The sequence below is a fragment of the Aedes albopictus genome, chromosome 3, assembly GCF_035046485.1.
Source record: "Aedes albopictus strain Foshan chromosome 3, AalbF5, whole genome shotgun sequence".
In the NCBI taxonomy this organism is placed as follows: Eukaryota; Metazoa; Arthropoda; class Insecta; order Diptera; family Culicidae; genus Aedes; species Aedes albopictus.
The window spans coordinates 381,122,856-381,139,134 of record NC_085138.1 but is presented as its reverse complement, the minus strand read 5'-3'; the positions used below and the strand labels follow the sequence as shown (position 1 = coordinate 381,139,134).

The window sequence follows — 16,279 nt, the reverse complement described above, 5'->3', positions numbered from 1 at the left end:
ATTAGTAAAGCTGTTCGTGGTTTTAGACTATTTTCATCAAATATAAGTTTTCCAACTTGCTTTGAGATACCTAGAACCTGATCTTTATGAGCCCAAGGTTCTTGTATAATTGCTACGTTTATTTTTTCCTTTACAAATCTCCAACAAAGCACTCCGGTTGCTCCCTTAGCATGATGAAGATTTATTTGTATAAATTTCATTATATTTTTCATTGCTATGGTAAGAAAATGAAGTTTATTAGTGGACTTTTTATTCACTCCTAATAATCAATCTTATGGTACATTATGAATTGATCTGGTCCTCCGCTGGCCCAGATCATGTTTGATTGTTTGTTGATTCTTTTCGGTCCTGAGGAATCCCAGATGCATTACGGTCCTTTGTAGACTCTAATGGACTCTGGTTCCTCTGAGAATTTGTATTATTGTAATCTTTGAAACGCCCAGAATGTTTTTGGTCTTTCAGAGTGCCTAATCTGTTTTGGTCCTTTGGCGGCCCAGAGAGAATTTGATCCTTTGAAAGGTCTGAACGATTCTGGTTCTTTGACAGCCCTGTATCATTTTGGTCCTTTGGTGGCCCTGAACGATTCTGGTTTTTTGTCAGCCCAGAACGACTTCGGTCCTTTGGCGGCCCAGAATGATACTGGTCCTTTTGAGGTTTAGAATGGTTCTGGTCCTTTGGTGGCCCAAAACAGCTCTGGTCCTTAGACGGCCCAGAACGATTTTGGTCCTTTGGCGGCCCAGACCGAGTCTTGTCCATTTGTGGCTCAGAATAGCTCTGGTCCTTTGGCGGCCCAAAACAATTCTGGGCCTTGGACGGCCCAGAACGATTTCGGTCCATTGGCGGCCCAGAGCGATTCTGATCCGTTGGCTTTCGATCATCTGTGTTACTGTTTAGAGTTTGGCTTTCGGAGACATGTACCTTCAACGAGTTTCCATGAATTCCGCTTGTTCCCGGGACACTAAGATCTTGTTGGTTCCCAGTACTTACGAAATCTTCCGGCTCCTGGTCTTTGGTATCATCGCTCAAGCTAACTTTTCCATTCGAATCAGGTTTACATTTCGATGTTTACATTTCTTCTTCTTACTTCTTTGTACAACTTTGGGCGCCGTAGAATGGTTTGAAAATATTAAATTGGCCAAAAATGATTTTCATATTGAGTTTGCTGCTACAAACCATGGAAAATTATTGGATTCGTTGCGCTGGTTTAGGAAAACTGACCATCAAAATTTTATCTTTTTTAATTACAAAGAACGGAGACACATTTTGAAAAGAAATTTTGGAAATTTGACCACCTTACACCATCAATGTGCGATTTTCTGTTCGGTTCGCGGTGACAGTTTGTGACAGGTCCTCCTTGACATTAAGTAGCACGCAATCGAAGCCAGCTGTCTCCTCTCTCTCTCAGCTCTAGACTATAGGGCACTGCACTGTTTTGATTTTGTATGGAGTTTTGACGTTTCTTGGCCTTGTTGTTTACAAAATTTCTGTAAGAGTGAAAGAGAAGGAGAGAATTTCGTGCGGTGCCCTATTTTTCATCACACCAATCAACCTATCATTGAAAATGTTTGACAATAGGGCACTGCATGAAATTCTCTCCTTCTCTTTCACTCTTACAGAAAATGTGTAAACAACAAGGCCATGAAACGTCAAAATTCCATACAAAATCAAAACAATGCACTGCTCTATTTTCATGTCACTTGACATATCACGCACAAGCAAGATAGAGACTGTTCTGAGCTAGTTCTCCGAACTTGTTGTTCTGCCACGCGACTAAAAACGCGACGAGGTTAGGGTGCGAAACACGTGATACGCGAAAATGGAACATGTTGCTCTATGGCAGCTAGAGAGAAAACGAGGTGATACGCGTGGGATTCGATACTGTTCTGAATACAATTGGTTTATCAGCTATGGATAAGTGGCAAGAGTTGTGTGTATCTCGCTTCTCTGCTTTTAGCAGTGAGAATGAGAGATCTAACTCGTGTACCACTGAAATCTTAATTTCAATACTAACTCCTATCTTTTTTGACTGTGATCTACTAAAAATATATATAACAAATTCAATAGATTTTTTCGTCAGTTGTTGTTCGACGGGTTGAGGCTTGGTGAACTCCGGTCGGTCAATGAAGGTCGATGAACCAGGTCTAGTCCTCTCGGTCGTTACGATGGTCATAGTCCAGGGTGCCTTCCAATACGATTGATTTTAGGTCCAGACAATATAAACAGTACTTAACTTAGAGGGAGACCATAGTGCCTCCTTCAATCCGACAACGCTTGTGTTGCTGAAACCATGAACTACTGGAACTACACGGCGTCCAGCTCCTCGGGTTGATTGTGGGGAATCGGTAGAACGCACACGTGTTATCAAAGCTCTCTTGATTTTGAATGTTATCAAAGCTCTCTTGAATATGCCGTCCTTGGTTCGGATGTTGACGACCCGGGTGAGTCCATCGTTTCCAGGGAACGTTCCAATTATGCGGCAGAAACGTCACTTCTGCGGCGGCAGATTATCATCGCGAACTAGAACCATAGTTCCAACGCGAATGTTGTTGCGCTCGTGTGTCCATTGGGTTCCCTGTTGCAGCCTCGATAGGTATTTGGTAGATGATCGCTTCCACAAGCGGCGAACGAACTCCTGTGTCATCTACCATTGAGAAAGCCGGTTGCAGGCGTAAGAGGTTTCTGAGATTGCGGTCAGCGGTCTGTGTACCAGAAAGTGGCCAGGCGTGAGGACATCCAGATCATCTGGAGCATTGCTGAGCTATGTCAGAGGTCGGGAGTTGAGCAGCGCCTCGATCTACGTAAGCACTGTTTGGAATTGCTCAGGAGTCACCATTACGTTTGCAAGAGTGCGAAGGAGATGGGTCTTAAGAGATTCAACCGCTGCTTCCCAGATTCCGCCGAAGTGGGGCGATCTCGGAGGAGTGAACGAAATGCCCTCAGCGGAGCACTGCCGTTCGATATCCAGGCGATTCTGCTGGGTCCGACACAGCTGCAGGAATTCATTCACTGTTTGGTGAGCTCCGACAAAGTTTGTCGCATTGTTGCAGTAAATTGTCCATGTAACTCCTCGGCGTGCGGCAAACCTCTCCAAGGAGGCGATAAACGAGTCCGCTGACAAATTGCCTACCACCTCTAGGTGTACTACCTTGGTTGATAGATAAACGAAGACAGCTACAGAAAATTTCACCGGCGCAGCTTTTCTTGTCGGAGGTCGGAGATAGAAAGGTCCGCAGAAATCCACCCCAGTGTTCAGGAACGGCAACGCTGGTAATACCCGAACTGGTGGCAAGTCTGCCATTATTTGTTCTGTGAAGCTTGGCCGATTTCGAAAACAGGTATAACTTTTCGCTTGACATCACGTAACCGGAGAAGCCAGAACTTCGCACGAACCCTTGCTATCAGGAGAGTCGGTCCAGCATATAGTTGACGAAGGTGGTAGTGTCTAACGACTAACAGCGTGATCGAATACTTGTTGTCCAAGATTATAGGTTGTTTCTGAGCGTACGGGACAGCTGTATTGTGGATACGTCTTCTTGTGCGAAGAATACAATTGATGAGAACTGAAGACAGAGTTTTTAGCTTCGACGTTGACTTCACTTGATCAGTGGAGTGGATAGAATGCAGGTCTGCTTAAAACGATCCTTGTTGAGCAAGTTTGACCAACCTACACAACACTTCGTCCAATTCTGCTGTGGTTATAGCTCCGGTTCTACGGCTAAGTACATCACGTATCTTCGAATTGTAGCAGAATCTCGGTATATGCACGGGAATCACGACTTCTGCGGTAGTATCGATCGGTGCCATGTGTCCTAGATGCCTAGATCCCATATAAAATCGGTGTACTCCGCCAACAGTGATGAGTTTACCTGAAGACGTCGTTCTAATGACAAAAAACGTCGAGTTGCAATGGAACGAGAGTGTCCCAAGTCCCAACCTGTCCAGAATATCTGGGTTCTTCGGAAATGACACCACAAATCTTCCAGTGGAGTCTCGAATAGTGGTGGCGGCAAAATGGGTTTTACATTTCCGAGGAGAAAGTCTCGTTGGTATTGCACGACTCAACTTCCCAGAAGCGAGCAAGCTGATTTTCCAATTCAGCGTTGCTGCAAGCTAAGCGTAATGGCAGACCGGCTCGTGTCCACCGTATTCACCTTTCCGGAAACTATCCACCCAAAAACCGTTTCTTTCAACTGGGGGAGTTCCGGTCCAAAATCGATGGAATCTACTAGTAGTAGACGATAGTATACTTCCAAAACCAATGAATACTATGTATGATTTATGTGCTCATCGTGCATTGCAACCATATTTAAGGTAGAACCAATATGTGCTTTTATTAGCTTGAAACTGCTAGTTGCGAAGAAGTCTCATTCAACTGGATAGCAAGTTCTGTTGCAGCTACAACGTAATGCTTCCACAAAAGAAGAGCAATCACTATTTATGCAGCATTTAAATATTGAGTGAAGTAAACAACTAAAAATGACAAATGCATCAATTTTCGTAGACATTTTATACTGGGACAGTTTTCTGTGTAGAATTTCAGTTGTGGGACAGACATGCGTAGATATTGAAGAGTGGGTCAGTTTGATTTGTCATGCTTTGCATTAGGTCTTCGATCAACTCTGCGTAGAAAAGGAGAGTAACACATATACAAATAGGTTGAAAGTAAAATCAGGGTTGCTTTTTGTATTGCGACCTTAGGTGCCGTCCACAAATTACGTAACGCTCTAGGGGAGGGGGGAGTACGGACGATCGTTACGGCCCATACAAAAATTTTACGGGTTTCATACAAAAAAGCGTTACGGAGGGGGGGGGGTGGGTTTTGGGGTTGAAAAATGTAGATTTGAGCGTTACGTAATAAATGGATGCAGGCTTATCATACTGCGAATCTGGGATCAATTTGTCCACAGTGCATCGAAATCCTTCAAGTGAAAGTTACGATGCATATTCATCATGTGCGCGCTACTACAATAATGCCATGGCTGTAAAGGATGTTCGTCCCGAAAGATGAATGAAGATTATCTGTCATCTATCTTTTCCAAGCACACACTACCACCGGCACGCCGGTTGACGCTCGTTCGCGGCTAAATGCTAGATCCTCGCTAGCATTAATTATTCATAAGATGGGAAAATGCCTCAGATTGCGAAAAGGACGTTGAATCCCGCCACTTATCAATGGATGACACTTATGTAGGTACAGGGAGAAGTTTCATAAAATCTCATCACGATGAAAATCATCCGACGGCGAAGGAAGAAACCTCAAATCCGATGTCTGTCGACGCCTTAGTTAATTACATTAAACATGTACAAGTGAAATGAAACAAGCTGGGGCTCTGTGACCGTTCGTTAAGAACAAAATTGTCACTCGTCCGTGATGTACACCATTTCGTTGCAATTAAATTCATTACACTGTTTAGCACATTGCCCACACGAAGAAGCAGCATTCCTCAGACGCATAGCGCCTCAAGCTACTTAGCTGGGGAATCATCCTCTTTCATCGTAGTGATTCATCGTTCGTTTCATTTGCTCTCTCTTCCGTTTGCAGTTGGCTACACCTCAAACGATGTCCTGTATCGGTGGAACAGCGGCCGGTCGGCGGTTGCCATCGCCGAGGACATGAAGCTGTCGCAGTTCGATCTGGTTGACTGCCCGGCCGGGAATGTTACGGACCGAGTCGTGCACAGTACGGCATCGGTTGGAGCCATAGTGATCAACGCGGCCAACGACATCGACAGGTTGGATCCGAACGCGAAACTGTATGTTTGTAAGTATATGGGGTGAGAGGGTGGTGCATATTAAGAAATATACAGTAAAACCTTTTTATGCAATTCAGTATCATAATTTATATTTTATATAACTCATTTTGGTATCATAATGGCCAATTTTTCCGAACTGGTTCATAATGCAACTGAAATGAGTTGCATAATGAAAAATAGTTGAATAATGTTCATAATGCAACTCATTTGAGTTGCATTATGAACATTATGCAACTCAAATGGGTTGCATTAAGAAAAATTCAGTGCATAAAATATTGTATGGAACTCGTTGCAAAACTCGATTTTTTCAGCACTCTTCGTATTTATCCAACTCGGCAAGCCTCGTTGGATAAATGTACGACTCGTGCTGAAAAAATCAACTTTTTGCAACTCGTTGCATAAATAACTATTTGTGCAGGTTATTTTTATGTAGTTTTAATTAAGCCTACTTTTTTATACCCTGCATAAAAAGAGGGTAGACTAATCAGAATCAATATTATGCGAAAGAAAATGTAATAATGCCGGTAACTATTGCAACAGTGGCTAGGGGCCTAAGGGGTTTCAGGGTCTCAGGGGCGTACAAGAGAGTCTCAGGGTCTTCTCTGGGACTTTCAAAGGTTCCAGAGAGCTACAGGGGGCCACAGGTTTGCTTCAAGGATCACTCAGGGGATACCAAGAAATCAAGACATTCTGAGGGGTCTCAGGGAGTGCCAGTAGGTCACAGTGGCTTTTAAAAGAGTCTCAGAGGTGTTCCAGGGGACCCCAGGAATTCTAAGGGGTCAATTAGGAGGTCTCAGAGTAGCTCCAGGGGGTCTCAGGGAAGTTCCAGGAGGTGTCAGGGGTGCTTCATAGGGTCAGGGGCTCCAGAGAGTCTCAGGAATGCTCTAAAAGGCCTCAGAGGTGTTTCAGGGGTTCTCATGGGTTTCCAGGGGTTTACAGGGTGTCTCAGAGGTGCTTTAGGGTGTCTCATGGCATTTCAGGGCGTGTCAGGAGTTCTCAGGGAAGTTTCAGGGGTCCCAGTAGGCTTCAGGAGGATTCCAGGGGGTCTCAGGGGCGCTACAGGAAGGCTCAGTGGCATTTCAGGGGATTCAGGGATGCCTTGGGGGATACCAGGGACGATTCAGGGGACCTCAGAGAGTTTCAGGGGGTTTTAGGGGGTCTCTGGGGCGCTCCTGGGCTTATATCACGGTAAAACGCAGCATGTTATTTCCTTAAAAATGGCGTAATCAAAGGCGCAATAAATGTGACAGCAACGTCAGATGAGAACAAGAAACCGTTTTCAAGCTAATCCTTTCAAGACCATAACCTCAAAACATTCAATGATTCCCACAGGAATTTGTCCCTACATTCCTTCGAGGAATTTCAGTATACCTTCGAAAGAGTCTTTTCCCAGAATTCCTTCTTCAGATATTTATTTTTTCATAGATTCTATCAGGGGTTTTTCCAAGGATGTTTTAAGTCTGTCCATCAGGAACTCCTTTAAATTCGGTTTCCATCATCTCACTCGAAATGGCCCATTCGTCCTGCAATAATTTCGGGGAGAATTACCGAATGGTGCGTTCTATTATCTTTCATCCAGCCAACGTACATTTTTCACCTTCGGAAAAGCATGTTAATCATAACTTTATTGTTTTTTCGATGGATTTTGATAAAAATTTTAACAACTTCCCGAAAAACTCTTCCAGTTTATGATTCCGGGGACATGGGTGCCTGGTCTACATGATTTCGGAGTTATTCCGAATTGTCTTAAGGTACCAAAATTGGCGACATACTTTGCCCAACGTATACCTCAAGATCCCGATGAGGTAGAAGTATAGTGTCTTTGACGAATTTGTTCAGCAGGTTAAGGTTGGTTCGCGATTCGGCCGCTAGGCGGCACCACTGTCCAAAATGTTCTAACACACATACCTCAAAAACCTGATAAGATAGAAAGATGCTGTCTTCGGCAAAGTTCAGAACTATCTAATAGTAAAGTCTTTGGTTTGCGATTTATCCGCTAGGTAGCGCCTTGTGTCTGAAAAATTCAAACACGTATATCTTCATCCGCCAATGAGCTACAAGCATGCCATTTTCGGCAAAGTTGTTCAGCAGGCTAAGAACTACCTGGCAATGACGTCTTTGGTTCGAGAATCGTCCGCTAGGTGGCGCCAAGGTAAAAAATATTCAAACTTCTATATCTCAGACACCTGATAAGATAGAATGATACCGTCTTCAACAAAGTTCTTCAGCTAGCTAACAACTGTCTGACAGTTTAGTCTTTGATTCGGGATTAATTCACTAAATGGCACCTTGTGCAAAATATTTAAACACGTATATCTCGATACTCTAATGAGCTAAAAGCATGGCGTTTTCTGCCAAATTGGTCGGCAGATTGGGATCTATCCGGCAATGGTGTTCCTAGGTGACACCAGTAATCAAAATATTCAAACAATTTTATCCCAAAAATCTGAAAACGTCCAGCAAATCGTTCCGATAGTTAAGAGAAAGTAAGACGTATCTCATGTCCTTGGTTCTGATATTTTTCGATAGTTTCCGTTTAGTATCAACCAAATACTTGTACGAACACCCTAATGAACAAGAAGCATCCCTTTTTAGCATAGTTGTTCATCACGCTGAGAGCTGTTTGGCAGGATAGTAGGCGGTCGAGTAGAGTGGTGCAAAAGGCAATACTTTTACAGTGTCTATGATCCCTTGCAGACAAATTTGGATACCCCACCCCGCTCCGTTTTCCTTCCGGGAATGTCTCCGGGAATTTCTACAGGAATTCTTCCATGGAATTCATCCGGGAATTCCTCTAGGACTCCCATTAGGAATTCGTACGGGTATTCCTCCAGAAATTCATCCGGTATTTTCTCCAGGAATTATTCTGGGAATTTTTCCAGGAACTCCTCTGGGAGTTTCTCCAGAAATTCCTCTGGATTTTTTTCCAGGATTTCTTCCGGAAATTTCACAGAGAATTTTCCCAGGAATTCCTCCATGAGTTCCTCTGGGAATTCCTCCATGAATTCCTCCGGGTATTTTTCCAGGAATTCCTCCGGGATTTTTTACAGAAAATCTTCCAAGAATATCTTTGGGAATTTTCCCAGGAGTTTCTCCAGGAATGTCTCCGGAAATATGTCCGGAAATTCCTTCGGGAATTTCTTCAAGAAAATTTCCGGTTTTTTTAATTATTTCAAGAAAATCCTTTGGAAATTACTACAGGAATCTCTTCAGGAAGACTTTCGAGTTTTTCTTTCTCAGAAAACCACTACGCGAATTCCTGTAGGACTCCCTCCAGGAATTCCTCCGGGAATCTACACTGGAATTCTTCCGGGGATTTCTCCACGAATTCATCCGTGGGTTTCTCCTGGAATTTCTCTAGGAATTCCTCCGGGAATGTCTCCAAGAATTCCTCCAGGAATTCCTCGGAGAATATCTACAGAAATCCCACTAGGAATTTCTTCAGGAAATCCTTTAGTACTTCCTCCAGGAATTCCTTTGGTACTCCCATAAGGATTTTTTTCGGTGATTCCTCCAGAAATTCCTCCGGGAATTTCTCCAGGAATTCTTCCGGGATTTTTTTACAGGAATTCTTCCGGGAATATCTTCAGGGATTTCTTGGGAAAATTTCAAGGATTTTCCCGAGAATTTTCCCAGGTGTTATTCCATGTCTCCGGGAATTTTCCATGAATTCCTCCATGAGTTCCTCCGGGAACTTCTTCAGGGATTCCGTCAAGAGTTTCTCCAAGAATTCTTACGGGAATTTTTCAAGGAATTTCTCCAAGAAATTGTCCAGGAAAACCCTCCAGGAATTCTTCCGGAGATTTTTCTGAAATTTCTCCAGGAATTTCTTCATGAAACCTTCCAGGATTTTCGCAGGAAATCCTCTGAGAATTTCTCCAAGAATTTCTTTGAGAATTTCTTTACGACTTCCTCCAGGAATTCTTCAGGAAACTTCTCTAGGAATTCCTCCGGAAATTTCCTGTAGGAATCCCCAGAGGGAATTCCTGGACGAATCCCCTGAGGGAATTCCTGGAGGAATCTCCTGAGAGAATACCTGGAGGAATCCCCTGAGAGAAATTCTCGGAGGAGTTCCAGGATTAATTTCCGAAGGAATTTCCAGAGAAATTCATAGAGAAATTCCCAGAGGATTTTCATGAAAAAAAAAATCTTGAAGTTTTCCTGAAGAAATGCCGGAGGAATTCCCGGAGACATTCCCGGAGATATTCCTGAAGAAACTCCTGAAAAAATTCTCGAGAAATTCTTAAAGGAATTCTTGTAAAAAATCCCGGAGGAATTCCTGAAGAAATTCCCGGAGGAATTCCTGAAGAAATTTCCGGAGGAATACATGATGGAATTCCCACAGGAATTCCTCGGGAAATTCTCAGCGGAATTTCCGGAAGAAATCCTGGAAAATCAATCCGGAGGAATTCCTGGAGAATCTAGACACTATATATGTCTTACTTTCTCTTTGTGTGGCTTCGTCGTCGTGCGGCTAGTGTCACCAAGCACTTAGTCGCATCGTGTTGAGGAGCGCGGGTTCGATTCCCGCCGCAGCTGTCAGGAAAAGTTTTCGACCGTGCCACTGGGCGTTGCATGCTAGTCCATTGTCTAGTGTCGTGCTAATTTCAAAGAGCGAATAACTCACTGGAAGCATTTAACGTGTCCGCGTCTTAAAAAAAATACTTTCGGAACAATTTGCTGGACGTTTTCAGATTTTTGAGATAAAATTGTTTGAACGATTTGATTGCTGGTGTCACCTAGGAACACCATTGCCGGAGAGATTTCAACCTGCCAATCAATTTGGCAGAAAACGCCATGCTTTTAACTCATTAGAGTATCGAAATACATGTGTTTTAATATTTTGCACACTGTGCCACTTAGCGAATAAATCGCGAATCAAAGACTCAACTGTCAGACAGATGCTAGCTAGCTGAAAAACTTTGTTGAAGACGGCATCATTCTATCTTATCAGGATTCTGAGATATGGAAGTTTGAATATTTTTTACCTTGGCGCCACCTAGTGGACTATTCTCGAACCAAAGACGCCATTGCCAGGTAGTTCTTAGTCTGCTGAACAACTTTGCTGAAAATGGCATGCTTGTAGCTCATTGGGGGATGGAGATATATTGGAGATATACGTGTTTGAATTTTTCAGACACAAGGCGCCAGCTAGCGGATAAATCGCAAACCATAGACTTTACTATTAAATAGTTCTGAGCTTGCTGAAGAACTTTGCCGAAGACAACATCTTTCTATCTTACCAGGTTTCTGAGATATGTGGGTTTGAACATTTTTGATACTGGCGCCGCCTAGCGGCCGAATCGCGAACCAAAGTCGCCGTTGCCAGTTAGTTCTTAACCTGCTGAACAAATTCGCCGAAGACACTATACTTCTACCTTATCGGGATCTTGAGGTATACGTTGTGCAAAGTATGTGGCCAATTTTGATACCCTAAGACAATCCGGAATAACTCCGGAACCATGTGGACCAGGCACCCATGTCCCAGAGAAGAAGAGTTTTTCGAGAAAAATTTAATCGAAAAACAAAAAAGTCATCACTATGTTTGTGCTTTTCCGAAGGTTAAAAATGTATGTTAACTGGATGAAGGTTATACAACAAACCAAAACCAGGCATGCGAAATAACCCTGCATATCAGAACCAGATTTTCAATATGCATCATCTAAGTCAATCCAATCACTTGCAAAGTACCTACCTCACTCACCGCATTTCGCTTGTCGACTAATTGAGAGTAATCAATTCCCGACAGCTTTTGTAAACATCATTGTCGATGGTATACAGCCAATACGCTCGATAGCGTAACAAATCAAACAGCTCTCCAGTACCAACATTTCAATCAGTAACAGAACCCACAAACGCGTAGCCATTCGGGAGGCTGTACCATACACAGGGGATAGTTTGTTCGATAGATATATGTTCAGCTTGTGAACGACAGCATTCTCGAATCGACTTGCTTTTCCATGGCTGCCCCAGTCAACGGTATTGTATCCTCCTGTTTCTAATCCAGAGGCATGCATTATGAACATTTGATTACTCTGTTGGCTAGGCAGCCAGCCAAGTGAATCATCTAAGCATTCAAAACTCAACCAGTTCAAAGCATGCCAAAAACGTAAAATCTAAAAAAATCATCCAAAAAAGACCTAGCCACAATCTGCAACGATGATAGATAGCTGAATTTAAACGTGCTACAACCAGCCAGTATATCCCCGCCAGAACCTCTATTCTCGATAACAACATGTTTGATGTTGTAACATTTATCCTTTAGCAGCGAGGCACAAGGGTTTTCTGATGGCGGCAGGCGTCGGGCCGGCTTCCACCTACTACTTGCCTATTATGTGCATGGCAGATAATGGCTGCTCGCAAATAGGGTCAAGTACGGGAACGACATGGACACGAGGGACGGACGCGAGCGTCCGCGTGTGGTAGGTGATCTTGAATGGGATACTGGAGGTTGTCGTGGCGGCTGCTGACATAGACACTGATTCTGCTGACTGGATTGGATGGGGCTGGCTGGCCTTGTTCACCGTTCTGTTCTCCCGTACAATAATAGAACCGGGGTTCAGTTTGTTCAGTTAGAAAGATAACGAAGTGCGATGGGTCTTGGGATTGGTGGTTACTTTAACAACTGTGCTTTAAAATTGTGAATAGGTTTTTTGGCCGCAAGGGGTATATGCAATATTCTACTTGAAAACAAATAATTACAGCATCTATCGACTCCGTACTTCGTCCATCGTCATCAGTTCATATCCACGTAAATTGTTATTCATAGAATGCATGTCCTTATTTTCTCTCTCCTTTTCCACTCACAAAGCGGAATACTCGATGCTACTGGTGAGCTTCCATCTTCAACGTCACATGGGCAATTTTCTGATTCAGGTCTATGGGCCATGTGTGCTGCTGGTCGTCCTATCGTGGGTCTCCTTCTGGTTGAATCGCGAAGCCACTGCCGATAGGTAATTCCATACAAGTTATTTTCATTCCGCCAATCAATAACAACCCATATTTTGTATTATTTTTTTTTCTTTCTAAGGGTTTCCCTCGGAATCACAACCGTCCTAACGATGACGTTCCTCGGATTGGAGGCCCGCACGGATCTACCGAAAGTTCCTTATCCCACAGCGCTGGACTTTTTCGTATTCCTCTCGTTTGCGTTCATCTTCGCTACCATCATTCAGTTCGCCGTTGTGCACTACTTCACCAAGTACGGATCCGGCGAGTGCTACTTCAGCGCTGATGAGCTGACCTCCAGCTCGGACGAGGATAGTGATTGTGGCGGCGGCGGTGGCGGCGGTGGAGGCAACGCCAACGGGGACCATCTGCATTCAATCAAAATTTCATCCAAACGATGCTCAGCCGTAACGTCTATCAGCGGAGCCGGCGGCACCGATTCCAAAGTGGTCGAAGTAATACCCCTCTCGGTTTGCTCCATTCCGGTTACACCCGTACGAAAGTCCTCGAAAACATCGTGGGCCGATCTGTCCTGTTTCGGCAACAAAAACGAGGACATACCACCCAGTTTCGCAAGTTCTTCCTTTTCCACGCCCGTACCATCCACGAAACGCAGCTCACTTCAACTGCCGCTCGGAGGATCAGCTCAAATCCAGCGACGAAGAAAGCGTAAAAAACGAACTCCCCGGTTCAATTCCGTCTCGAAAATTGACCGAGCCTCACGGATTTTCTTCCCGCTGCTGTTCCTGGCCATCAACGTGTTCTACTGGTTTCTGTATCTGTCGCGAAGCGAACGATTACCACAACAGCACAAAAACTAAGAACTGCTACCAAACACAAAAAAAGGAAGGAATATGTGTTCATTGCGTCCTACATGCGAGAAACATGAAACAAATGCCCTATTTTGGTCAGATTCCTATTGAGAGATTTTTAAAAACAGAATATTAAACTAAATGAAACCCATATTGAAATGCTTGGAAACGGCTAGGAAAACTTAACTGTTGTATTTATTGTTATAACTGTAGGAAAAGAGTAGGAAAAAAACTATACAGAAATGTTAGAACAAAGCTGCTTCTCTAGGAAATCAAAAATGATTAAAAATCAAAAAAAGAAATGTAGATTTTAGTGGGACCACATACGCTTATTTGCATTACAGTAATATTCGATGGTTGGATCGCTTGGCGAGAGACTCTCAAAAGGACACTGAATGCCAACAATGAAATGATAGTTTACGGTCAATGTCAGGCAATAAAACAGTATACGGAAACAACAATATAGGGAAACCCACTATAATTTTACAGTATGTAGTTGAAAAATGATAGAATAAAACTTATGTGAAATCAATATTTATTACTGTTTTTGTTGGAGTTAAATTTCTTTCCAGCTTTGGCAATGTCCCTTTTGACTTGACTATCATGCTATGGGCAACATCTCCGAGTTCTATAATCGTCATTCACAAGAACAACACCATACTGAAGGAAGTATTGTCATAACTTCCGTGCGATAAACGAATGCATAATGGTCATTTACAGCTCTTAGGTAATAACTATGGTAGGCTCATAGATTATCATTCCAAGAAGAACTCAAACCTTCAAAAACCATGATTTTTTCTAAAAGTAGATGATCTATGCTCACAGAAGAATACCGTCAGTGTACCAGTAGCCGCTCATGACCCAATAGCCGCTCACTGTTGTAAAAATCAAGTTTACACGCATAAATACATTTTTTTTGCGCGGATATTCTTAGACAATATAAATTAGATGAAAGCAAAGCCATTTTACGCAACATTTACCGAGAAGCATTAATTTTAAAAACAAAACAATGAAATTTTTTGAGCGGCTATTGGGCCCAAAAAAATGTTGGTATTTTTTTTTGTGTTCCAATAACCGCTCACGCAAAAAAATACGTGAAAATCGTAAAATCTGCCGGTTTTAGTACACAGTGTATTTAATCACTATCTTACATTCACACTGAACAAGAAAAACTAATTGCAATAACACAAAGTTGCAAAAATAATGCACTTTTCCGGACAAGTCTACTTAAAAGATGGCATGAATTAGTTCGTGAGCGGAATTAGGACCACTTTGGTCTCACACCAACTGTAATAAATTCATAGTTTTATCAAAAGTTCTACATTAGTCTTGATTTGTATCTAATTGTACTTAGATTGAACCAACAAAAAATGCAAAAATATTACAAATTGGCTTACCAGCCATTTAATAGTTGATGTTTTTCTGCGAAACTGGCCTTAGATGAGCGGAATCTGGTACACTGATGGTACCTTCAATTTGAAGCTTAACAAAGCTGGATGGAGTTTTCAACAATCATTTCATACCAGACACACATTTTCCCTGAATTCGAGGAATTCCGCAATGTACCTTCGGAGTAATTCCCAAAAGACTTAAAGTAGCATCTCAATCAATTTCCTGAATACTTTTTGGAAAATCTTGAAGAAATATATGAAGGAATTCTTGATAAAATTTTTATATGAATGCCTAAAGAAAGAGAAGTTACGGGGACTTACGAAAGAACCCTTACAAGTAGTTCCAGAAACATCTTTGGAGGACTTCTTGAAAGAAGTTGTGCAATGATTCTTTAGGCCGGGCTAGATGTTAGCTGAATCGTTCGCCGTTTCTGTGTTGTTATTAGATGCAAAGCTCATATTCTACTCCGTATTATGGACTAAAAATTTGATCGTTCATTTGCTTACTTGCGTTGCACCACCGGCTAAAGTTTCAACTGCGTCAGTGCAGTGTTCAATGATATTTGCATCTTCACAATCTTGACGCTAACAGTGTGCGTCAGAGGGAAGATAGTAAAAACAACACGTCGTCCCGAGTCCCCTTAAAACAATTCCTGAAAAAATGAATCTATTCCAAAAAGAACCCTTGGAAAAATACCTGAAGAAACCCTTGAATAAATTCAAAACAAAACAAAAAATGAGTGAACCCTCTGAGGAGCTACTGAGGAATATTTGACGAAATTACTGAAGCAGTTCTTGGAGGAATTCTTTAAAGAGTCTTGGGAAAAAAATCCTAAAAGAAATACTGAAAAAAAACTACGGAAATTCTTGCAGCTAACTTTTTAGAAGTTCCAATCGAAAATTTCCGACTAAATTGATGGAAAAACTTCTTGGATAAGTTGCTGAGGAATATTTGAAGAAATTACTGAAGCAATTCTTGGAGGAATTCTTAATAGAATCTTTGGAAGAAAACTCTGAAGTGTATTTTAGAAATTCTAGGAACAAATCATGATGCTAACTTTTAAGAAGTTCCAAATGAAAATTTTCGAATAAGTTCATGAAAAAACTTCTTGGATAAATTCCTAGAAAAAAATCTTTAGAATTAATACTCCGAGGAGCTGCTGAGGAATATATGAAGAAATTCAGTTCTTGAAGCAATTCTTAAACGTAACTTTGGAAAAATGCAGCTGCCCTAGTAGGAATTTTGGAATAAATGTTTTGAGGAGATGTCGAAGTAACCCTTGAATGAAATGTCGATGGAATCTTCTAGGGGGATTGACGAAACAAATGATATAGAAATGCCAAACGGGAATCTGCAGTAGGTGGCTCCAGGGGC

General features: G+C 42.4%; 1 protein-coding gene across 3 annotated transcripts in view; it reads left to right on the top strand.

The window, feature by feature from the left end:
• Positions 1-14,040, top strand: part of LOC109399634 (gamma-aminobutyric acid receptor alpha-like) — a 225,860-nt gene extending 211,820 nt beyond the window's left edge. For all 3 annotated transcript variants that reach the window (XM_062855816.1, XM_062855815.1, XM_062855814.1), the window contains 3 exons: positions 5,543-5,761; positions 12,565-12,706; positions 12,784-14,040. In XM_062855816.1, coding sequence (XP_062711800.1) covers positions 5,543-5,761; positions 12,565-12,706; positions 12,784-13,522 — 1,100 coding nt within the window. In that variant the 3' untranslated portion in view covers positions 13,523-14,040. The remainder of the gene's footprint in view (positions 1-5,542; positions 5,762-12,564; positions 12,707-12,783) is intronic.
• Positions 14,041-16,279: the final 2,239 nt, after the last annotated feature.